The sequence below is a fragment of the Diabrotica undecimpunctata genome, chromosome 4 (assembly GCF_040954645.1).
Source record: "Diabrotica undecimpunctata isolate CICGRU chromosome 4, icDiaUnde3, whole genome shotgun sequence".
Lineage (NCBI taxonomy): Eukaryota > Metazoa > Arthropoda > Insecta > Coleoptera > Chrysomelidae > Diabrotica > Diabrotica undecimpunctata.
Window position 1 is genome coordinate 135310449 of NC_092806.1, and position 25481 is coordinate 135335929.

At 33.5% G+C, this 25481-nt stretch overlaps 1 protein-coding gene across 2 annotated transcripts in view; it reads right to left on the reverse strand.

Moving 5' to 3' along the window:
• Positions 1–25476, reverse strand: part of Dad (Daughters against dpp) — a 149798-nt gene extending 124322 nt beyond the window's left edge. For both annotated transcript variants that reach the window (XR_011950782.1, XM_072530354.1), the window contains exon 1: positions 24855–25476. Coding sequence is in view for 1 of the 2 variants with exons in the window: in XM_072530354.1 (XP_072386455.1) it covers positions 24855–25230 (376 nt within the window). In the remaining variant the exon portion in view is untranslated. The remainder of the gene's footprint in view (positions 1–24854) is intronic.
• Positions 25477–25481: the final 5 nt, after the last annotated feature.

The following is a 25481-nucleotide window of genomic DNA, read 5'->3' on the forward strand; positions in this document are numbered from 1 at the left end:
CGTCTATTAAATACCAATATAATCTTATTGTCAATACACCTTCAATGCAATTCACACCTGAAAGTGTGTTTGTTTTGATATCCTCGCGCATCATAACTACATATTTCCGTATTTAATCGCCTCGTTACTTCCTGCCTTCTAAGAAATTCAGTTCTCTTTGTAAGAATAGTGTTCCCGCTACTAGCGCTGTCATTCCTATTTTGTTTACTCTATCGGTCAGATTTCCTTTACAGTTTATAGTTGTAGAAACATTAGCATATTAATCCACTTTACTATGATGCAAACGGCGAGGTCAAAAAACGCAGCTGGCTATTGTACCCATAATCCTCGAAGAAACGGGAAAATGGCTTCTTTGTTGCTTTAAAACAATAAAAATGAATGTGTAAAAGACGAGAATGCAGTGTTTTTATTACCAAATAAAGAAATATACGTCACTTTCATTACACCAAAGACATAAATAATGCAAAAAATAGAGATCACAACGATACAGCTGCGATAAGGGTTGGAATCTATTAATCCAGACTTCTTAAGACCGGTGTGGCTAAGAGCCACTTAAGTTTCATCGTAAATTTTTATTACTAGTGTTAAATCGAGTTAAACGACGTATTCCGATTATACTATATACCTTAATGTATTATATTACAATATATCTCCCTCTTCTCAGGGAATATTCTATCAATGTGTTCATTTGGTGTCTGGATTTATAATTTCACTTCAGCTTTTTCTAATTCTTTTTTTTTCTTTTATCCTGTTTGTTTGGGAAAGCATGTGGTATTTATTTTCATATTTTACATTCAATATTTTTCTTTTACTGTACTATAATGTGATCTAATTCAATGGCATATTCTAACTTATTTGCTTTAAAATATATTGTTTCTGGTTATTTCATAAAATCTCGTAAAATTGGTAAACTGGCTATCTCATTTATTATGTTTTAAGTACGGAAAATTTGACTTCTTTTGGTATTTTGTGTCGCCAATATACACAAAATTTATAAGATGCACTTGCCCATAAACCACTTTACGGTTAGAGGGTTTTTTCTGATCATCCCAATCTCAAGTCCCAAGACGAGACACACACTTATCACCGAAACAGCGAACAGTAACCACACGGGACGTCCCTTCTTTTGTGCCTCGGATGGCGTAGCGACGGTCAACGCTACACATGGGCTACGAAAACATCGATATACCAAAAGGTAAGTCTACACTCTTTGTACAGACAACAATAATGAGTAAGGCTAGTTAATTTCGTAATTTATTCACAGTTGTATTTGCTATTTTTCGCTGATTTATTTACAGTCAAAATATTGCATTTGTCTCCATTATTATTACTAAATTCATTTAACCAGCGACCTCTAAGCTTTATATAAAACACTGTTATCAATTATTGTGATCTGTATATAACTTTCAAAATTTCTTGTACGACTTATCAGGTCATAGACGTAAGAAACTACATTAATTTGTTGGGGTTCGTTTATTAAAATCAGAATAGTTTTGTCAAGTCAATTGTAAGCGGATAAAGAGATTTGACGTTATCATAGTCTAATTTTTGTAATAGTTAATAGGGAGTGATTTTATCGAATATAAAATTAACTGTGATTATAGTGTGATTCAGACTTAAAGTAATATTGTTTCCACATTTTCATCACATGAACAGTTTCTTCATCTTAAAGAATGCAGCTCTGGCCTTCTCTATCCGTATTCTAATTTCTTTGCTCATGTCCCAGTTCCCATTTAGATTACAACCAAGGTAAGTGATACTGTTGTTCTCTCCAGTTGTTCACCATAAGCTGTTACCACTTCCAGTTGTATTGGCGTTTTACTGACGATCATCACCTTTGTCTTTGCGGTGTTTAGCTTAATACCATATTCATCACACGTTGTGGTAATCCTATTAATTAGATGTTTTGAAGTTCTTCGTAATTGCTTGCAATTAACACTGTGTCATCCGCATATCTCAAATTATTAATATTGACGCCATTCATTTTTATACCACATTGAACATTATCCACTGCTTTATTGAAAACGAACTCAGAATAGTAGTTAGTAGCGGGGAAAAATGCAGCCCTGCCATATATATATATATATATATATATATATATATATATATATATATATATATATATATATATAACGAAGAATAGAAAAAAGAATACTAATCACTAAATACTGTGATTCATTTGGTCGCCCCCTTTAAATTTAGAAGTTATTCAAAAGTTAAATCGTATATGTAATATTATGAATAAAAACCTATCGAGTTACTTTTCCAATTATATCATTGCATAACATCTGGGTATATCCATTCATTCACTTTGACTTTCTTAAACCACAAAAATGTACGGCTTATTCAGGACACCGTGTACACATCTATGAACTATTACCTACATTCTTGAGAACAACAGTGGGTAGCCGGCCGAGGAGATTAAACCACGCCCACTTGTAGAATCGAGAATTTCATTCCAAAGGAAGAATACGTAATGTCCTATAGTCTATAAAACAAACACTTGAATGAAGATATGAATCTAATTCATTACTGATGTGTTTTTTATTACTTTCGAAAATTCTTCTTGGACTGTTAATTTTTTAACATATAATTAGCAAGCCACTTTAAGAACGCTGGTATTGTGGAGTTAAGATCTTCCCATTAATATGAAATAAAAATAAAATTATCTATTACTATCTTAAATTATCCGACCCGCTAGGAGAAAGGGGTATTAAATCACTTATGATTTATTTATCCGAATTTATGTCACTGGAATATTTTCAACTGATTGGTTAAAGAAGACTTTGGTCACAACACCAAGAAACCACCGGACAATTATTTACAACGATTTCCGAACTAGTCAGATCAGAGATGGTTTGAAGAAAACGAACAGCTGGTTCCTAAAAAAACTGATATGACTCTTAGTAAGATTTGATCATTTTAAGTGAATTTGATTGGTCTGACATTATATTATATTTATAATGACAGACAAATAATAAAATAAACAAACAAACAAATAGTTCATGAATGCGTTCTAAACATTTCTCACCGGTACATTCACTGCACTCATCACATGTGCAACATTTAGACTAAGGATTAATACAATTGAATATTTCGGGAATTGTCATTATTTGAACAATTTTTGTACGATTGAACATAGAATATTGGATGTGTTGGAAGGCGAATTTTTAGTTGGTTGGTCAGTTATGATGTTTTGTGGAATCTAACAGCTTTTCACGGTATACGCGTCAATAGTAGTAGCGATGTTTTATTTTATGCGATTCAGGTACATAAACGAACAACATAATTGAGTAGAAAAAAAAAACAATTAGTTAAATTGTACAAGTGTAAAAATTCTCGTGTCATTTTTTACTTTTGAGCAAGAACACGATCAATTTGAAAAACAACATGCGGTCGTCAGCGAAATATGAATTTAATTTTATTTTGTCGCCAAAAATACACGCCTATTTTTACTATGGTATATACATATTACTGTTGGAAGTGACTACGCGCCTTTTGGACGTACTTTTTTTAATATTTAGTTGTTTTCAGTTATAGTATAAAAATTGTAGAGTAAGTTTAACAAAGCGATGCTGCGCAATGGTCGTAACTGTCTAAAGTTAAGTAACAATTCCAGATAATAGCCGATAAACACGGAAAACAATGTATCGTTACAAGATTAATTGGGAATACACCCCTTGATCATGTATTATATACATTTTTCAACAATAATATTTAATATTTATCAACGATATTATCAACAGGAGTAGTCAACTACTCTGTAACCGAAGAATAGTTTTAGATAAAATCTGGGGTTGAAACCAAAAGTGATCCCATGGGTTGTACTCAGCAATAATGCGACTAGTATATATAAGGACTAGTACAGTGGTACAAAAGACGGCAGTAAAAACAGCTATAGTGAGTCTCACCACCCTATAGAAACAGGCACTTCAGAATATCATAGGAGCACTGAAAATATAGGAACGACATCATGAGAACCCATCACTGATCTCCTTTTACTAGAATGCAATGAACAACTTAATTTTGCGGTACATAATATGATCTTTGAATGCCACAGAAACATGAATCATGATAGAAAAAAGGATAAACCTTATTAGTTCTATTGAAAGAAAAATATTGAATATTGAACTACAAATTATATCAATATTATAAAGAACACCTAGTAAAACGCTTGGTGAAACTATGGTGGGACGTCGACCAGTAGATAAAGGTGAATAGACGAACTGAGAAACGATACTAGAAAGATATTGATAACTGGAGGAAAGGGATGCTTGGAGGCGGATGCTGGGGGAGGTCAGGGTCCAACTTGGACTGTATCGTCATTGGAGATACGATCTTTGAATAATGCCAATAATTATGCATTTGGTCATTTGATTATGATGATGTACATTTACACAATCATCCAAGACTAAAAGTACCTACATTTTAAGATATTTTCAGAGAACCAACATGAGAGCCCATCACTGATCTCCTTTTACTAAAATGCAATGGACAACTTAATTTTGCGGTACATATGATCTTTGAATGGCGCAAAAACATGGATTATGACAGAAAAAAGGAGAAACTTTATTAGCGCTATTGAAAGAAAAATATTGGGACCCATTTGCCATAATGATATGTGCGGAATAAGGTTCAACCAAAGTTATATCAATAGTACAAACAACCCTCTATAGTAAATTATGCAAAAATACAAGATTGCGCTAGGCAGGTCATCTTATAAAAAAGATAATAACAGAACACCTAGTAAAACACTTGGTGAAACGTTGGCCAGTAAAAAGACCAAGGAAGAGGTGGATAGACGAACTGAGAACCGATACTAGGGAGATATTGAGAGTGGATAACTGAAGAAAAGGGTTGCTGGGGGAGACCAGGGTCCAACTTGGACTGTAGCGTCATTGGAGAGATACAATCTTTAAATAATACCAATAATTTTTTTATTGGTCATTTGATTATGATGATGTACATTTACACAATTATCCAAGAATAAAAGTAACTACATTTTACGATATTTTTAGTTCTAGGTTTACACATTGTTCTTTGTCATTATGTTTTCTTTTTAAATAAGGAAGCCAATACATCGCATCAAAAACTGTTAAACGCCTTTGATAAGAACTTGAAACATATTAGTGAAAGCATGTAAAATAGTTCAAACTCTGTATAGTACAAGATGAGAGATTATTTAAGTACACCCTGTGTCAAAACTAGGAATAACTTTGAAAATACTACCCCTTCATGTGCAGCAAAATTACCGGAAATATTTTAGTAGAAGTAAACTCGACCTGTAAACTACTTATCAAAATCACGTAGCCGAGTCCCGGAGTGTTCTAACTTTTTCTTTCCGAATATTTTCTCTGTCTACTCTCGGAGCCGACAGGGAAAATTTCGAAATTCATTCCTGGTCTTGACAATGGTTGGAACATCTAAAGCTATTGGCTAAATGATACAAATTTTTAGATCTAATATTTGGTTACTTGCTTCTCTGTTTATAAATAACTTTAAGCATTGTAAATGTCTTTTCATATTTGGTCTAACACACGGAAAACATAAAGGTGCCATATTTTAACAACAAAATGTTTATGGCAAAAGTAAATCAAGGACTGAATGTGTTTTTTTACTTAAAAAAGACCGATCGCAACAGCAGTAGTAAACAAGAAGGTACATACTGTATTTACTATACTTCTCGGACAATACAAACTATTTTATGAACATTTTCTTTGGTTGGTTAGTCACCATAATTTGTGTTACTTTAACGGGCATACTTTGTTGTCAGAGAAATATTTCAGCGGACCAAATAATATTAACCATGACAGTTAGACTTTTTGTTTTAACATCGTTAAACGTTCTAGCATGTCAGCTTCAGAAAACGTCAACGGTAGACGCGCGTATTCGCAGAATCCTGTCTAGATATATAAAAATAGTATTAAACAACACATTTGTATTTTATTTTTAACTGTCCCTTTAAAATGTTTATGTGAACAATGTAACGGGCAAATAGCCGAATAAACATGTGCGTGAGGTAATAATAGGTGCTGCTGTTGCTGTTATGTTTTCTCGTCATGGAGTTTATTGATTGATACTTTTCCAGTTTGCGTCAATCACTCTCAAAACAAACAAATGAAGATATTCTCACGTTGGAATGTAGTATGACGTCATTGACCAATAGGTTATTTCACCAAAAAACAATTCATCTTTGCCCCAAACCTATATGTACAAAATAAATATTCCAAAGTGCATATACATATAAACATATTTAGTACGTAATGATAAATACCTACACTTGACAGTTCTTTGGTTCTTATTGAAAAAGTACTTGATTCTATAAACAGCAGATTTATTGAAATTTTATCACAAAAGTATGAAACAAGAAAGTGTGATTTACTCTTTTATTCAGCAAGAATATCTATAAACCATGTACAAGCCATCAAATAAGGGAATACTTGGCGTTACAAACGATTCGCGGTTGTACAAAAGAGAATATTGACAACACAAAATTACACTGGGTTGCGCTTCAAAACTTTTTTTGTGAGTTTAAGAGCTTGGTAGGTGATTTTATATATTTAGTGCATGCTGCATTCAAAAATATAACTCATTTCGCTCAGTCAGGCAGTAGCGCACCTAGAATTAGCCTCTGGGGGGGTTTAGGTTGGTCACCAAATTTTTTTTTATGATGTGACCTCCACTTTGAGTTCCTAAAATGTGTGAGTAACAGTGTCGGAATAGTCCTGGGTCCTGGGGGGGGGTTAACCCGCCAACCCCCCCCCCAACCTGGGTGCGCCACTGCAGTTAGGTCGGATTTGCTTGCTATCACAAATTTAAAAAAATATGTATATTATTAAAATAAGGGAGAAGCATAGTTTTAGCATTATTTTCAATAGGCTAATTCTGTTATAATGTAGTTATAGTATACACAAAATACAATACAATAAAAAATGAACTTTTCACAATATCAGTGTGAAAAGATCACAAAGAAATAACGTAACATCATCTTGCTCAAACAAAAAATTATATATTGAATATGTTCTGTTCTTGTTACCAAAATAAATATTTTATATTATTTAATGCACATTTTGTTTTGTTATTTTTCTTCCGAGACCTCCTTACCATCAAGCCCCAGGTCCCTCCATGGCTTACTCCGGCCCGACTGCATGTATCTCCATTTATGTCCCCATTAATCTGTAGTACTGATCCTAGGTACTTAAAATTACTATTCACAATCAGTTCACTAACCAAAGTTATCATTTTATTTGTAGTGGTAACTTCCTCTTTAAATGAACATTCTAAATAGTCTGTGTTTGTCCTGCTTATTTTAAACCATCTTCTTCAAGAGTCTTGTCTCCACTGTTCAAGTTTTTGTTCTAAATCCCGTTCACTATTTCCTACTAATACAACATCATCATACGGAATATTAGACTAGTTTTTTTGTTATCTGATCCAACGCTAATGAGAATAAATAAGGATTAAACACTGAGTCCTGATACAATCCTCATATCACATGAAATTTATCAGTTTCTCCCAGATCTGTTCCATCTATCTTCACATCATTATCCAGCCTCAAGAGTCCACTGCTGAACATAGGCCTCTTCCTCATGTTTCCAACCCCGTCTATCTTGCGCCGCTCTCATCCAGTTTTTATTGAGTCTTCTTAAATCGTCAGTCCATCTTGTAGGTGGTCGACCGACGCTTCCCTTATCTTCACTTGGCCTCCATTCCAATAACCTCTTTGTCCATCGCCCATCTGTCATTCTGGCTATGTGTCCTGCCCATCTCCATTTTAGTCTGGCTATCTTCTCGATGATGGCAGTCACTCCGGTTCTTCTCCTGATGTCTTCGTTGGTTATTCTGTCTTCACATTCTATCTTCACATAGTCACCGGGAACTCTTTTTTTTATGAGCGCCCACCATTTAGAATCTTTCGAGGGACTCATATGAGAGTATGTTTCTTAAACCAAAACAGATTTTTAGATGTTTCGGTTTTTTTACGTATCCATCTAACAATAATTACTATTTCCAACATTCATAGCGTGCGTAAGTAATTTTATAGTCCTGTCGTTTGTACAGTGTTGTATGTCTCCTTTAAAATTCCTCCAAATTATATTAGGACTTACTTTCATGTTGCATCTTATTTTTTCTGATATTTTTGCCTCACATAGACCTTCTTTTCATCTTTTAAAATCACCATTTAATTTTTTGTGGTCTTCTCCGACATTTTCGCTTCGTTTCGCTTTTTACTTCGATGTCCAGCACAAGCAACTTATGTTGTTGGCTCACAGTCTCACTAACTATTATCTTTCAGTTCTTAGTCACGTATATCTTCTTTGGTGTTCTGTGTATTGAAATCTGCATACCACAATTTGTATTCTTCATCTAGTTCTTTCGCCTTTATCCTTTCCACCTCGTTTCTTGAATACAAGCAATTTGTAATCTTCCGGTTTAAAGCACATCTACCACTTCCATATCCTTATCTGTGATGCTTCCAGGATTTCAAGACCCTAGTCTGATTTTTCTACGAAGGCGCAGTTTGCTTTCGGAACATTTTATCCGGAGATGCCATCATTTCATTATAGTTTTTGTTATATTGGCTCATCATAATAATGACCTGAAGAAATTGATTTTCGGACATTTGATGCCTGAATCCACCTGAAGTTTTCCCCACCTCAATCTCAGTTAGTCAAAGACATTTTGTCAAAAGTCACGTTGAAATTGACTAAGAACTGACAGAGCAGAGCAAGCATGAAATGGATTTGTGCAGTAATAAAAACATTATATAAATTGTCCTGACTTAAACATTGAGTTTAATATCCATCACATAATTGATATTGTACTTTTGTAAAAAAACATGAGTAATTGTATTTATTCTCTCACACACTCTATGTTTCAAATTGTAACTTTATATCGACGCTTGAAAGGTAAAACAGCTAATACGCCAATTGTGAATTTTACAGGAGAACCGTTAAAAGTTTGAAATTTTGAAAAAAAAATCATAATTTTTGTTGTAAAAATACTATCTTGACCAATCTTAGGAAAATAAATGTTATATAGTAGAATCCTTTTATGTTATAAATTTCTAAAAGAAATACTATCTAGTTTTAAAATTAATGGCGCATTATACAAAGTGATTCTTGAATGCAAACAGGAGAAATGTATTATAAACATAATGCATTATATAACCAGGTAACTGAAAACGGCTAATTTACCAAATATGAGTAACTTTGTGAGAAGGTGAAATGTTTTATAATGTATTTATGTTATGAGATGCATGTTATTAGAAGTGTCTTTTGTGAAAATTACAAGAATATAAGTCATTCTCGGTTTAAATTCTAATATTATTGTATTATATGTATTGCATCATTATTAGATATTCTAGACATTTTACATCAAAAGACGAAAAGAAATAGTTCAAGTTAATGGAAAATACTTTATTACTACGAAAAAAAAACAAGTGAGGTTTTTTGACAAAAACAATAAAAAAGACATCAGCAATATTAAAGTTGAAGTCCATCTTCTTCGTCAGTTTCGGGAAGGACATCATTTACACTATTACCTCTAGGTAGATTTAAATATTCATTATGATATTGCAAGGGTATTACATTCGAGTGGCACAATTTGTTCAGATCGTTATATTTTTGTTTGGAAATTGACAAAGATGTTGGATATAAGTTGTAATTTGGTGGATTCTTCACTTTACCGCTGATTTGTATGATCTTCTCTTGAGCATCTGAAGCCATTGAAAACTTTGCATACATCTTAGTTGGTTCAGACTTCTTGAATGTTTTCTTGACCTCTTATTTTACTTTATTTTTCCTGCAAGATTTCCTTTAAAATATTTGTCTGATATGTCATCCCATGAAATGAAATCTTTATGAAACATGGGGTAAACTGCATAAGGTTCAGAAATGTTACGAGCTAATTCAAAAACAGTTGGCCATTGTGAAGGTGCCCAAATAATATGCTTAGCTACGCTTTTTTCTATGACAGAATGCATGCTGTCAACTGGCATGTAGGAGTGACCTGGCAGAAGATAATTAATCTGGATCACATTTATATTTTTGCAGGACATCAAGTTGTAGTGGAGAGAGGCCAAAACAGTACGGTTCTTATTTTGACCTGGGCATGAGTCACAATAAAGCAGTAGTTTCGTGATTTTCCCACGGTCATCAATTTTTTTCATGAACGATACTAGACATGTGGCTATTTCGTTAGCTCCTCTCTTTCCTTGGCTTTCATTCCAATAATAGCAGTGGCCTTTCCTTATTGTACTTTCATAGAAAGTAAAGTTATACAACGCCAATTTTCTGGAGTAATAAAGTAGCATACTTTCCCCGTACGGTGTATTTAAAACTTTCTGTAAGTCGAAGGAGACACACAGGATACTTCTATTTTTCTCATGAATTTTTTGGTGATATTCAAATCTCTTCTTACTTTCAACTTTTTCTTTATCATGTTCTTGCTATTCTGCTTCAGTTTCCGGTCTAGGGTTGTTTTCGAAACCAACACACTTGACACATTTGTCTTTCTTGGGAATATGAATTCCGATATTGAATTCGTTCGTAAATATTTTTCTAAATAACCTTTCTGACACAACATCTATACCTGTCTCTATTTCTCTTTTCTTATATAGATTATAAAGATTTGTAATATTCTTAAACTCATTCGGCAAATAAAGTTTGGTGGAGCCTTTTCTTGCATAGTGTGACGGCACTGCTGGCAAACTTGTAATGAAGTTTCTTACAGAGTTCAACACTTCTTCTTTTGTTTTATTCGGAGGAATAGTTTTTCCTCGCATGTCCTCTTTTCCCAAACTATAACAAGCATTAGAGAATGTGTAATATACATATCTTTGTGATACATTCAAAGTAGATAATAAAAACTTCAAACAAACTTGACGTTGTCCTTCACCTTCATTAATAAAATATAGAAATGTATTAGACTTTCTGCTTTTATGTTTTACTCTCTTTCTCTTAACAGATTCTTTCTTTGACATCGAAACAAGTCAATCGCGACGTCTTTGTGGAGATAGTGACCAAAAGTAATTAAATATATTCAATCTTCTTTCCTCAGATATATCGTTACAGCGATTAGTGCATTTCTTTGGTTGACATGGATTTGGACCTATTTCTTTTGCTGGAACTTCTATGCCATTTTTCTTCTTATATTGTTTGCCACTTCCTTATAATTGTTGCCTTTCGCTCGCTTTATTAGGCCGATTTTTCTTATATGCTGATTCTCCCACTGTTCCATTTTCAGCAGCAACCGCTTTTGTTTTCTTCTCTTATCTTCTCTTTTCAATCTCTTTTTGGCTGCTGTTTCCTCTGTACTATCTTCTTCCTCAGACGAACCTTCCCAAGAACTTGAATCGCACTCGTACTCTAAAATTCTTTCTTCGTCATCTAAAAAATCTGTATAGGCCGATTGCAAAACACTTTTACGGCTACGAAAGTTAGCTACCTTGCTAGGTCCAGATGTGGTATCATCAGCTGAAACGTCTCCGGCAATACCACTATACAAGTCTATACCCACGGTTTCTTCAAGAACTGTTGAATTTTGAACATCTTGTACCAATCTTTGATTTGTATTGAAGTAATTTTACTGGTAAACTGGGGTGTCAATATCCAAACATTGATTATTATTGGAGTGGATCTACATTTCTTGGAAAACTATTGGTAAACATTCATTAGTCAATAGTAAATTTTCAGGAAAAACTTCAGACACAATAGCAGGAGCAACTACTGCAGATGCATTGTTTTGAATTGGTTGTAAATCTGTATAAATTGGCGACGCCTGATAAATAAGTTCAGAGGAACAATCAGGTACAGGTTGGCTTTGTTCTAAATAATCCATAGAAGTGCTGCTTCAAGTATTTAAATTATGTTGTTCAATCACATTGAAAGAACCAGCAGCGTGATATAAACCCGTGATCTTCTGGATTACCTTTGTGGATGAAAAACAGCTTGTTTGAAGATCTATAATGTTCTTTCTGTTTTGAACTATTTTCATAATACGATCTGCTTTTCTACATTTTTATCTGCAAAAAAATGCTTTGAAAGTAACTTCTTTAAGTTATTATATTTTTTCAAAATGACACTTATAATATTTCTAAAATAAATGTTCGATACTAAATTTGAATACTACCTGTAAATAAATATTACTGTTTTTTTATTCTTAATATAAATTAGTACTGTCGCAAGTTTCACTTTTAGTAACAAAAATTCAGAGGATTGGCTCTGAACAGAGTAATGACAAGAAACAAATAAATTATAAAGCATTTTTATATCTTTTATGACACTCTCAAATTTGGCTGCTGTAAATCTTTCAATATTTTAAACTTTAGTATGAGAATACTATGTATAAAAATTAAATGTTTTTATTGCCAAGACTGCAATTCTCTTGAACACCAAATAAGGAAGAAATGTGTCTAAGAGATTTATAATAAAACATTTCCCATTTGCCGCGAACATTTTGGCTCACATTGTGTACCTACCATAAAATAGAGTTTCTGTAGGTGAAGTATGAATTAAAACAATTGTTATTTACTTATTAGACTTATGTTATTAATATTTTATAAGTGTTTTTTGCAAAATATTAATAAACCATGTCTTTACTTCTGTGTTGAGGTTATGTTTGAAATTTTAATAATAATAGGTATAATAAGATTAATAATAAAAATCTAACTACAGAATATTTATAATTAAAACGAAACACTTACCTTCATGAACGAAAAAAATGTATTTATTACACCATACATAAACTGACAGAGAAAAGTTGTTTACAAGCCGAATAATGCAAGACTGGCCAAAAGTATCCGTTAGAACGTTAACATTGCATAATTTTGTATCATGAAAACAAAGTGTAAATTGTTTAAAATGCTTTTTATTTTAAACAGATAAAATGTATAATACGCCATCTGTACATGTAACTGCCGTAAACAAAATTGTTTTAAGCACCACTATGCAATATATATTCTGCCATATGAAATGACTAACACGGCTTTAAGGCTCTAATACCTGAAAGTAAAATTGACTTATTTGCTAGAAGTAAACTTGTTAGGTGTGTTATACGACAGATAACATATTTTTGGACTAAAATTTGGAGCATAAGACACAGTGCTTTCAAAACCATCCTAAAAATAAAATGTTTAATACGCCAAAAAAGTAGTTCAAACAGCCTAAATTCCCTTTGTACATACATAGAAAAATTCGCTGAATCTTATGGTGTATAAAGTCTATTTTGCAAAAAGTGGCGTATTATACATTTTACCTTTCAAGCGTCGATATTTTTGTTTATTTAAAAAGAAACCGAATACACATAGTACAAATTATACACTACACCGCTAAGAAGGTCACTCCCTAGTCATTGCTACTTTGGTGGCAATAAAATCACACTTCTAATTATATTTACACTACTGTTTGGGTTTTACTCTGTCGGTAAAACTGAGATGGTTACATCTTTGTAACTCAAGAACGTGTTTGTTTTCCTTTTATATCAGAAAAAATCAGGTGACATTCCTTAGCCTCGAATCTTAATTAAAAAAAAAAGAAAGAGTCAGCAGAGTATACCTACTATGTCGTTTACAGAGCCGGGCTGATCGTCTTGCGTAATGCGGATTTCGCAATATTGTAAATATTAGCTATGTAATAACAATTAGATTGATTTTGTTTAATATCGTAATTACAAACAACTGCGCTTCTACTGATAAGGATTCTGGTGATTTGCTACTTATAATCAAGTTGACGGTACCCTAGTCAAAAGCCAAGTTCAAAATAAACATATCAGAGAAACTATAGTGAAAATATTAAATACAAACAAAAAGAATATAATGTAACGAGAAAAATGTCACGACGGAACACGTTAAATTTGTCTACCTGAGTAGATAGGTACACGTCTTGACTTTGTTATTTTTATAATACACCAAGGAAGGAAATATATATATATATATATATATATATATATATATATATATATATATATATATATATATATATATATATATATAAATTTCTAATAATATAACAACCTATCTAGAGAAAACAACAAAATTCATCATCAATAAAACTTCCGATCCTATTGACATAAAACAAACTTTAATTCCTTGTGTAAAATCTTCTAGAACATCTCGAACACAATGGCCCTAAAATTCACAAAATCGATATTCCCTCTACGTCCCATTGTTACTGCATACACCTGCCCTACGCTACCATTGGCAAAATACTTGACCAAAACCCTACAACCTCTCGCCGAAAATGCTTTATCCTTCGTCAAAAATTTAATCTTATCGAACTTCTTAAACAATATCCTATCTCACCCTCAGAAATTCTAGTAAGTTTAGACATAGTTTCACTTTTTACAAACATTCCTATAGATGAAATCCTAAATATTCCGGTATATACCCTAGTATCCAGTTGATGATGAAAATGATTCATTTCTACAGTTCCTCTACGTTCTTATTCAGGAAACTCATACACTCATACCAACTTCTTGCATGCCAACTCCCATCATCCACCGTTTCAAATTAATTTAGTCATTAATACCCTTGTTTCCAGATCAATAGGCCTTTGCAATGATTCAAGAAGATCCACTGAGCTCTCTTCTTTAAAATAAGCCCTCATTCAAAATGATTACCACGAAAGTCATATCAATATGAGCATCCAGTTACATCAATATTCCACTGAATCCCAATCGAAAGAATTAGATCCTCATCATACGAAAGCTTTTCTTCCTCACATCAAAGATAATAAAGAAAATATTTACCCCCAACAAAAACTTTTATTTCTTGTTCGATCCGTCAAAGATAATTATAAATTAAATCTTAGGCCAAACCAATCGTAGAATCAAAAATAGGATTCAATTGCAGCTCTACGTCAACATCATCTCCATACAGATTACACAATTTATTTTGAAAATCCCCTATCCGTTTAATAAATCAAGAATTATTCGAGAATTCATAGAGATCGAAAAACGCTCGAATTGTCTCAATAAAAAATATGACGACATCCCCCGTCCCAAGCAACAGTAATGCAGTTAACAGTGTACACGTGATCTGGGGTCTCAGGAGATTGAGACCTTAGAATATCCCTGATTAGGGCTCCAGAGAGGGCAAACGTTTATTACCTTTCCGTTGATTCTTTCATTTTTTGGGGCACATAAAATGAACTTCAAGGCTTTGCCAAAACTTATACTTTTATTATTTTAATATCCAGTTATATTAAAATAACTGGGAAAACAAATATATTGCCAAACCGTTTATAAATCCTTAGTATCACTCACTCACAAATTAAACTATATAGTACAGTTTTACAGTTTAAATAATAAATAGTATTTTTCAGTTTTTTACGTATAGAAACCACTAATTACACAGAATATCCGTCCATAATGTAGTTCTTTGTATGCTAACATTTAGAGAAAGCAATTATCTATTTAGATGTGGCAATGTGTCGAGATACGAGAAAAGGAAAACGAGAGAAAGAACTCCGTAAAGCTCTCGTCTTCGGGTAAACTATAATCTCCATCTTAATCCCATTTCGAATGCAATAAGGATGAAATTATGGTTGTCTTGTTTATTAAAACAGGATGCTTCTAGTGATTAAGGAAGTGCTGGAAGATATTTCGTATGGATAGCATATTAAATTATAATAAAGAAGGTAGGAATGCAACTGTACTGTAAACAAATTAGCTACTTCTATGCAAAATAATGTGAATGTGTGGCTGAAAAATATTATATCAATTTTGCTTTAAAAGGACAACTAAATTAAGAAGATTTCCGGATAATCCGAAAAAATATACAATTAAAATTAACCGTTTATAATTACAATCTTCTACTTCTTTAAGTGCTTTGTTACGGAGGTAGGCCATCATCATAGTCCCTCTAACTTTCTAAGTAACTACTACGGTTCTTTTGAGCTACAATCATACCATTCTCATAAAATATTTACGAAGAAGTCATTCTTTGACTGGATATAGATTTTTTGCCGGATCTGGTTATGTATCTATGATGTTATGGACAATGCTAGTTCTCGACTATAAAAAGCGTTGTAATAGTAGTGGCAAAAATAGAAAGATACCAAAAGATCCTCTAGAAGAAGAGTTTTATAATATTGCTGAGAAACACAAGGAAATGTTTAAAAAGTAGTTTTAAAATGAAACAATACGACCGGTTCATGTGATCGATATTTCGACGCTTCCTTACCGCCAGCTTAATCCAATATATTTGATTTATACGGGATCAAGTTAAGGGAAAAGTTGTCCAAAAAAATACTGCTTTCAAAAGTTGTTATTCAACTCTTTCAATCGTCATCATCATCATGCAACCTCTTCTGTCCACTGCTGGACATAGGTCTCTCCCATTTTTCGCCACTCTTCACAGTTATGTGCGTCTTTTTGGCATTTCTTGGATATTCGTTTAATATCATCAATCCAGCGTATTGGTGGTCGTCCTCTACTGCGTCTGTCTTCTCTAGGGCGACAGCCAATTAGTTTTCTGGCCCATCTTGAGTTTTTTAGTCTAGCTATTTGACCTGCCCAATGCCATTTCAGCTTGGCTATAAGTTCGACGACATCAGTGATACCTGTTCTTTTCCTTAGGTCTTGATTTCTTATTTTGTCTTTTTTTGTCACGCCGAGAATCGATCTTTCCAAGCGCCGTTGTGCCACTCGCATTTTTAGTGCTGTTGTTTTTGTGAGAGTGCTCCGTATGTCATAATAGGAAGAACGCATTGGTCAAATGTTTTCGGTTTCATAGCTATCGGGATGTTGCTCTTAAAGATGTCTCTTAGTGAACCATATGCCGCCCAAGCAAGTGTTATTCGTCGTTGAAATTCACAGGTCTGATTATCCTTGCTTATTCTGATTTCATGCCCGAGATATATGTACTTTTCTGTCAATTCTACCACTTGATTTTGGATGGTTAGGTGTTCGCTGGGAACCAAATTTGTCATAAATTTGGTCTTACTGATGTTCAATTTTTAGACCTATTGTTGAAGATACGTTTTCTAATTCTTGAAACATTTGTTGTGCTTCACGCAGAACTTCGGTAATCAGTACTATATCGTCGGTAAAACGCAGATGATTGAGCATTTCCCCGTCTATTTTTATTCCTCTATTTTCCCACTTTAGCATTTTAAAGGTGTATTCGAGAACCGTTATAAATAATTTAGGCGAGAGATATCCCACACCTCGCTTTATATGAATTTCTCTGGTGGTATCATGTACTTTTACCCGCATTGTGGCGTTTTGGTAAAATGTTTGTACTAACTTTGTAAGGCGGTAGTCTATTCTACTATTGTTCACAGTAGTTATAATGTTGTCTAATTCCACGGCATCGAAGGCTTTGTGAAAGTCTATGAATACAAGTACCAGTGATCTGTTATATTTTATCGATTTTTCTATTAAGGTTTTTACTGTTTGTAGGTGATCGTTTGTTTCGAATTTTGAGCGGAAGCCAGCTTGTTCCCGGGGTTGGTAGAAATCCAACTTTTTTTTCTAGTCTTGTAATTATTCGGGTAAACATTTTATAGACGTGGTTTAATAAGCTGATTGGTCTATAGTTTTCTAGGTGCGCCATGTCTCCTTTCTTGTGTAGTAAAATTGTTACTGCAGTGTTACATGTTTCCGGTATGCAACAATCTGTTAGACTATGGTTAAACAAAATTTTTATTTGGTTGAGAAGGGCAAGTCCGCCCATCTTTATAGGTTGTATTACGACTCCATCTTCTCCTGGTGCTTTGTTGTTTTTCATCTTTTTCATTGCGTCTTGGATTTCGTACTGTAAGTCAAGTGAGTCTTCTTCAAGTGCCATCTCCGCGGCGGAGGTCGGCAATCATCATAGCTATTCGGACTTTTGAGACGGCTGCTCTGAAAAGTTCATTTGATGTACATCCGTACCACTCTCTCAGGTTGCGCAGCCATGACATTCTACGCCTCCCTATGCTTCTCTTTCCTTGGATCTTTCCCTGCATAATCAGTTGGAGCAAGGTGTATTTCTCTCCACGTGTAATATGTCCGAGATATTCTAATTTTCTTGTTTTTATTGAATTTTATTGAATAAGTGAGTACTTAAAGGTAATTGGAAAAAATGTATTACGCCTGTTATGAATAAAATCTCAAGAGGGACTAATTACATTTCTTAATTATTATAAATAAATTAGCTGCGAAGTTAAACAAATCCCTACTTTTTAACCAATCGCCCTAAAATAACTTTTTTTTATTTAAATTCGTCTACAAGTAAGAATTATTCCAATTTTTTATAAATTAAAAATAACAGCAATTTTTCGAAGGATTTTTGGTTAGAAAAATTAATTTTTTTTATGTGCATATTAAAAATAAAAGTCTTCACCTTTCATTTGGTAGTCGTAGAATGACCGTATCTTCATTATTTTTTTGTCTTATTGTCTTGTTATTAAAAAATGACCTCTGGCATAAAAAATATGAATCTAATTGATAGATCGATCTGAAATTTTGAGGGTCTGTGAAAAACTCATCAAATACCTGGTTATTGGGAAGTTCTGAGAAATACTTATTTACCTGGACTAATATTTGCACTTTATTTGAGTGACTGGAGAAACAAAACAGATGTAATGCTTATATCAAGTTTTATTTTAAATTTGGTGATACACCCTGTATGTATTTTGATAATTAATGGTAATTTAATACTGTGCATACACTACATACTGCAGACTTGAACGTTATTACATAAATAAACGAAAAAAACCTACGTAAAAAGGTAAAACTCCCTGGAGTTGTTCATTCTAATCGCATTAATAAATGCCGTACGTTTTATGTTAATCACATTTTATTCTAATGGCTCGTAATCCTTTTATCTCCTTAAAGAAACAGGTAAATGGATTTCCATTATGATAGGCCCTTAGTGACAGAAAGCCGGGGTGTCGAAACAGGTTTAGTCACAGAGAATTAGTTGTAATCTTTTTCATTCATGGATGAAACGAGGAATCGTTAATTCATAAAAGATTTTATGAAACAAATTAGAAAACAAACATCTTTTTCTTCTGGCTATTTTAGAGAATGTGTCAAATAATTTATAGCTCACTTTTAATATTTATTAGAATCACGGTGCATGAAACAAAAAGGAAATTTCTCGGGCATGTCAAAAACAACTAAGAGTTCGGCTTGTGATTCGTTATTTTTGTTATGTGACAATGATATATATGTTGCAACTGTTCCATGACGTACATTTCATCTTAAATCAAATTTAAATGTTTTCAAATAAAACCAAAAATCAGGATATTTGAAACACTAGAAGATAAAAGATATGTAATGATGTATACCTGAAGAAAAGTTGAGTTTTAGGTACCGTAGTCCACAGTCACGGCAAAAAAAACGAACAAAGATTAAACATAAGTCCAGAGCAAAGCCAACAAAAAGATGGAAAAGTGATAAAATAAAGAGAAAAAAGGTATGAAATCTGATCGAAAAGATAATCAGAGTAAAAAGCTGATGTATAGCAATGTCATTTATGGTAAATGACATATTTCTCCACTCTTTCAAGTGGCGAAATGATTGGAAGCTCGTCATTCATTCAGTGACGTATCTGCGAGGAGTTACTTCCGCTAAGCGTTATTTAGTTGGTATCTGCTATTAGAGATGGCGTTTCTTCTAATTTGGTAAGTGGAAAACGACTATCAAGAATTTGTCAATTACAAAATAGATTGGCTCTAAAGCAGAGATGTATAAACGACTTTCGATCTGTATGTCGAAAGGCTAGATAATAAACAAATTTGTCTTGTCAAAAATATATTTGGTAAAAAGTAAATGCCACAAAAGAACAACTTAAAAACAAGATTTTAAAGAAATTAGGAGTTTACTTCTTTAGTAATTGGGGATAATAAATACATTTTTAACGATCACTGAGTTTCAAATCAGATAACCCACTCTAAATTAAAAAATGGATGTTATCTCATGCAAATAGACTCATCAAGATATTTCAAAGAACAGATTAGCTATCAACTATCTAGTCGGGTAAATATATAAACCAAGTCTTTCAGAAAAATATTTTGTAAACTTAGATGTTTATCAGAAAACAATAAGCAACACTTTTTTTTATTTAAGGTTATCAAAGTAGATGGCGCCTTTTAAAATATTAGGATTGTAGGAAACATTGGATAAGATCTGATTAAAACGTAATGTCATACTTAAACCAGTGACGAAAAATTTCAAAATTATTTGAAATTTTCTTGCCTCTTATCTAGAAATGTTGCAGTAATTTTAATAAACCAATAATGTGGTACCTGCCTAATCTGTATACGTATAAAATATTATATTATCATTAAGAAGCACCAAGTTTCTTAAAAAGGATTAAAATTTCCAATCGATAAAAAATTTCTTATTGTGAATTCCTTTAGTTAAGATTTGCTGTTAAATAAATATTTATTAAATACACATTATTTACAGCAATAAATTATTTCTTGGCGAAAGGCTTCGGCAATAAATTAGCAATCAATTCCTTGCGGTTCGCTTTTTGGCCGATATCTCAGTTTTTCCGGGGGTGTGTTTTGAGCTAGGGGGTGATGGGATAGTTTTTGAGGATTGGTTAATATACCAATCAGCAGCAATTAATTAGCAATAAAATATGCCGCCAAGATGAACGCTGTAACCCTTTTCCTTGCCGACATATAGCTACGGCTATGCTAGCTTCACCATAGTTAGCATAATCATTGTTTTTCGAAAACGGTTGCAGCAATAAATTATTTGCGGTTCGCTTTTTGGTCGATATCTCGGTTTTCCGGGGTGTGTTTTGAGCTAGGGAATCATGGGGTAGCTTCTGGTGATTGGTTAGCTAGCTGGGTAGCTTTACCGTAAAGTTAGCATACCCACTGTTTCTCGGAAACAGCTGAAGCAATGATTTTTTCTCTCTCCGTAATAAATTATTAGCAATATTGTGTTACAGATATTGGTTGAAATATTGGGCAATACCAAGTCAGAAAAAAGAAATCATTGGTTTATGGGCTATGGCGTCGAAGATACAACTTTGAAGTATATGAGTTATACAATGATCCAGATATTGTGAAATTCGTTAAAATGCAGAGACTTAGATGGGTTGGACACATTGCTAGGATGTCAGATCACGAATACACGAAGAGATTAACATTTTCAAAACCAGAGGGCATAAGAAGCCGAGGACGATCACGAATGAGATGCATTGATGGTGTGGAAGAAGACCTACAGATCCTAAGGGTCAGAAGATGGAGGGAAGTTTCCAGGAATCGATAGGAGTGGCGACTTCTTTGTGAGCAGGCCAAGATCCACAACGGATTGTCGAGCGACTTATGATGATGAATAAATTAGCAATACATTATAGCGTTGGTCTGAATTTGGCCTTATAAAATGGATATGCTAACTTTACAGAGATACTAGATTTTGCGGTATTGATTAGATATTTTACTTCTTCCACTTTCTTGTGGCTCCATAGTTGTGCAATTGTATAATTTCTGTCATAATTTTTCATTTGTTCTAGTCAGTTGATTCTGTTGTTATTACTGAGTTGATTAAAAAATCATTCCCGCCTGAAAAGCCTGTTCCTCTGCTTGACTATGAGGCACTAAATCGCAGATGGCAAACACTTTTTGGAGCCTACCAAAGAACTCATTTGGAGCCTTTCAAAAGCATTTGGTATGTAGCCACTACACCTAGAATTCTAAATTCTAGTAGAATGCTAGAGGATCCTAAGAAATTATAGAGTTCTAGAATGGGTAAGTACCTATCTTATAATATCCTCCCGAAAAGTAGTATATTTATTTTCTTTTTTGCTTTAATTCTATTCCCGTAAGTATATGGTTTTTACTAAGTTATGTGGATTCTATATAAAGTAAAACAAACAAGTTGATTTGCATACTACCAAATGCTTTCTTTAAATCCGTTAGGTACATATTAAACAATTCTGATTAAAACAATCTTTTACATTTATTTCGACTTTTACTTGTATAAAAATATTTCAAACATTCCTTACGAAAGAATATATTATACTTTTTTTTCGCCAATTTTCCAATACCTCTAAAGAAAAACCAGAATGAAATAACGATTTTAGACTAATACTATTTTGAATCGAATCTTATCCACTCAAAATTCATAACCTTAACAAGGCCTCTCGAGTTTTGTTGATTCGCTTACCATACCAAGTTTTAGATATATCTTTTATTTAAATTTAACACAAGTAACATATATTAAAGAACAGACGTTGTAATAAAATTAAATTCGAGTTCCTCCTTTTCTCATTCAATGGAAACGGAGAATCTGTTTTTAATGTCAACAGTATTGATTGTTTGCTGTCATGGCAATATGCATTTTATTTATGGCATTGCAGAAAAGTTCGATAGGTGAATTTACAAGGTTGATTCGGAATTGAGTGTTGCAATTAGTGTTGAGCAGATATTTTAGGATGAAAAATAACTTACAAATAAAAAATTCTGTTTTTTCCTTCTTCAAAATTACTTATCTAGAACGATTTAACCTAATATATAAATAATACCTGAAGAATTGACATTTTTGTTGCTTCCCAAAAAGCCAATGTAAAGGAGTGCAATGAACATCTCATCATAGCCTTAATGAGCCATGCCTTGAAATTATATATTTTTAAAAGTAATCCACGATAGAATACAAAGAAAATAGACGAAGACATACTTAAGTAATACCAAATGGGATTTAGGATAGGTCTGAAGACCTGAGATGCACTGTTTGCAGTGAATGTTCTTTCGCAGGGATGCCTAGATAAGAATCAGGAATTCTATACCTGTTTCACTGATTTCGAGAAGGCTTATAGACCAGATGTGCGTGTGGTGCGCCAAGGGTGTAGTACTTAAAAAGTATTACTCTACTTCCTACTAAGGAAGGTGACAAACTGGTTTGTACGTGTCAGTATAAAGTTATGAACGATCCATCACTACTTCTATAGCTCATAACACAGAGCAAGATCGCCGGAAGAAGGTTCAGGTCGAAGAAGAACATTCTGGCTCCGAAATCACCAAGAGTGGTAACCTAAGACACTAGCTGATCTATTTTCTAAAAAATTGTTATAACCAATAGGGTCAATGTCTAATAATCAGAAATGGTATTAAAAAAGAAGAAGAAACTTTACATATTATCTGGTACAGCACTATACGGATTCGGCCTGACGAAGTTTTTCCAGTTTACTGAAATTTCCTCTTGACCATTTTTTGCTTTGGTCCCAAATATCAATAAGCTTATAGTAAACTATTGGGGCACGCCCCTAGACTACATGTCAAAGAAGTATGCCTTTCTGAATAAATTTATTACAAACGTAAATTGCAGAAAAAATTGGACAAACAAACCAGTTCTAAAAGTTATAAGCTACACAAGAATCTCTCAACAGAGCAAAAGAAATAGGAATAAGGCAAAGAAATGTGTACGGATCTAGTACTCAGAAAGCCTAAGAAAAATGCCAAAAGTCTTTTCAGTGAAATTACCTAAAAACATCAAATTAACTAAAAAAGGCAAATTACATACAGGCAGAAAGGCACCTACAGAAATGGAAGGAAACGAAAGTGCTGATGAGCTAGGCAAAAAAATCTTTTATAGGATCATGATCCCTTTACGGAATTATTAACAGCTTAATCCGAACAAATTGAAAGAGAAGGTAACAAATTATGGTAACATTGAGAAAACTAAAAAAATTAAACAATCAAAAATACTTCTAGAGACCTATAACCATAGACGATTTAAAGATTGCATTAGTTTAAACAAAAAAGGGACTTTTGACTTAGAAAGCACCTAAAAGCATTGAATGTAGTAAATGTCACAAAAAACAGACTATGAGGTAGAGAATGAAACCTCTATACACATGCTCTCAACTGCTGTGCCCTAAGGAACTCCAGACCACGTTATTTATGGGAGCACATGAGGTAGAAAAGCTTCCTCGGACTTTGCGAGGTGCTGTAACGACAAGAAAACTATCAGAGAGGACAGGAAAAGGGTAAAAATAGCTCTTATAGGCTGCAGCGTGAAACTTCTTCTTTGAGGGACCCCTCAAAGTAAAAACAGTAACATTAGTTAATCATGGATGTTTCCAATACAGTATCCATTAAGCTCCAGTAGCCTCTAAGCAAGAAGTGACAAAAATTATAGTACTACAGTCTGCATGTAAAAGGGGTCCCAGAAAAAATATACTACGAGCACTCCACTATATAAATGTTATTACACTATTATATTTTGATAAATTATGATTATCATTATATCTATTTTGTGTTGCCTTACCAATTATGCTGTACCTAAGTAACTTAAAAAATTTGAATTTGACGAAATACTAATAGCAATTATAAATGCAATGTTTTAGCGATTGAGCAAGCAAACTGGTTGAGAAAAAACAAACATGTACGCATATAGGTATCACGTTTATAAACCCTTTTTGTTAAATATATATATTTTCTTCAATAATCATATTTTATCATAATACAATCGAAGGGTGACAGCAACGATGGTCAGTAACGGTAATATTATTCTTTTTCTCTACAAATTGTATTTTTCGCTCATCAAAGACTATGCCCCTGTAGGGTTCAGCAATAATACCAAATATAAGATACTAACAAATCTCTTCAAAATGATAACAAGATTTATTAAGTAAATAAAGCACTTCACAGACCATACATGAAAAAAACTATAAACTTTTATTTGAATCTTATAAATTTAATTTAGAAAACGAAAATCTTAGTTATATTTTCTGGTAAAAAAGTATAAGCAATAGAACTATTGAAATATTTTCAAAATGAGAGATTACATTGCATATATTATTAGAAGTTCAGAATCGATGTAATAATATATATATACTGTAACAATTTTAAAATATTTGTTTTGGTTTGAATATTTGTTATTTTTAATATATGCCTTTTACTCACCAGGCTGACACAATCTGCTCCAGTGGTAAGGATTGCAACAATCATAGACAAGATCACATGCCGACCTACACATCGGTAACCTTCTCAGTTCGCTGCCCTTTCTCAAATCTGGCCATCTCCACGTTTGACAGAACAACACGTGTGGCTCTTCTCCTTGTGTCCGCGGCAACAGTACGCAATGGCTCAAATCTTGACCTCTGGTTTCTATCGCTCGCAGGAGCATCTCGAGTTGGTTCTCCTGGAGTCTTTTCAAGAGGTTCACGACGCCAATTTCCGCTTCTTCCTCAACCGTACGCCTGGCTTCATTGCCTCTCCGTTTTCTGGCCTTCACCAGGCGTTTAGTGAGGTTTGTCTTCTTGCTGCGAAACATGAACATCAAAGAGGATTTCGATTCCACGCACGGTAAGCATTTGGGGGCCACTATTATTTATTATTGCTGCTATTACACACACTTTTACCGGCCTAGCACCACACACTTGCACTCTCTCACTTGTTTTCAGCCGGTAACATACGAACTCGCGATCCCGATCGTAATTATTAGCTCCTCTCCGTCTGACGTTTTCTAGTCAACTGGCAGGCCAGCCGTATTCGTATTTGATGTTGGATGTTTGCCTTGCACGGCCGCGA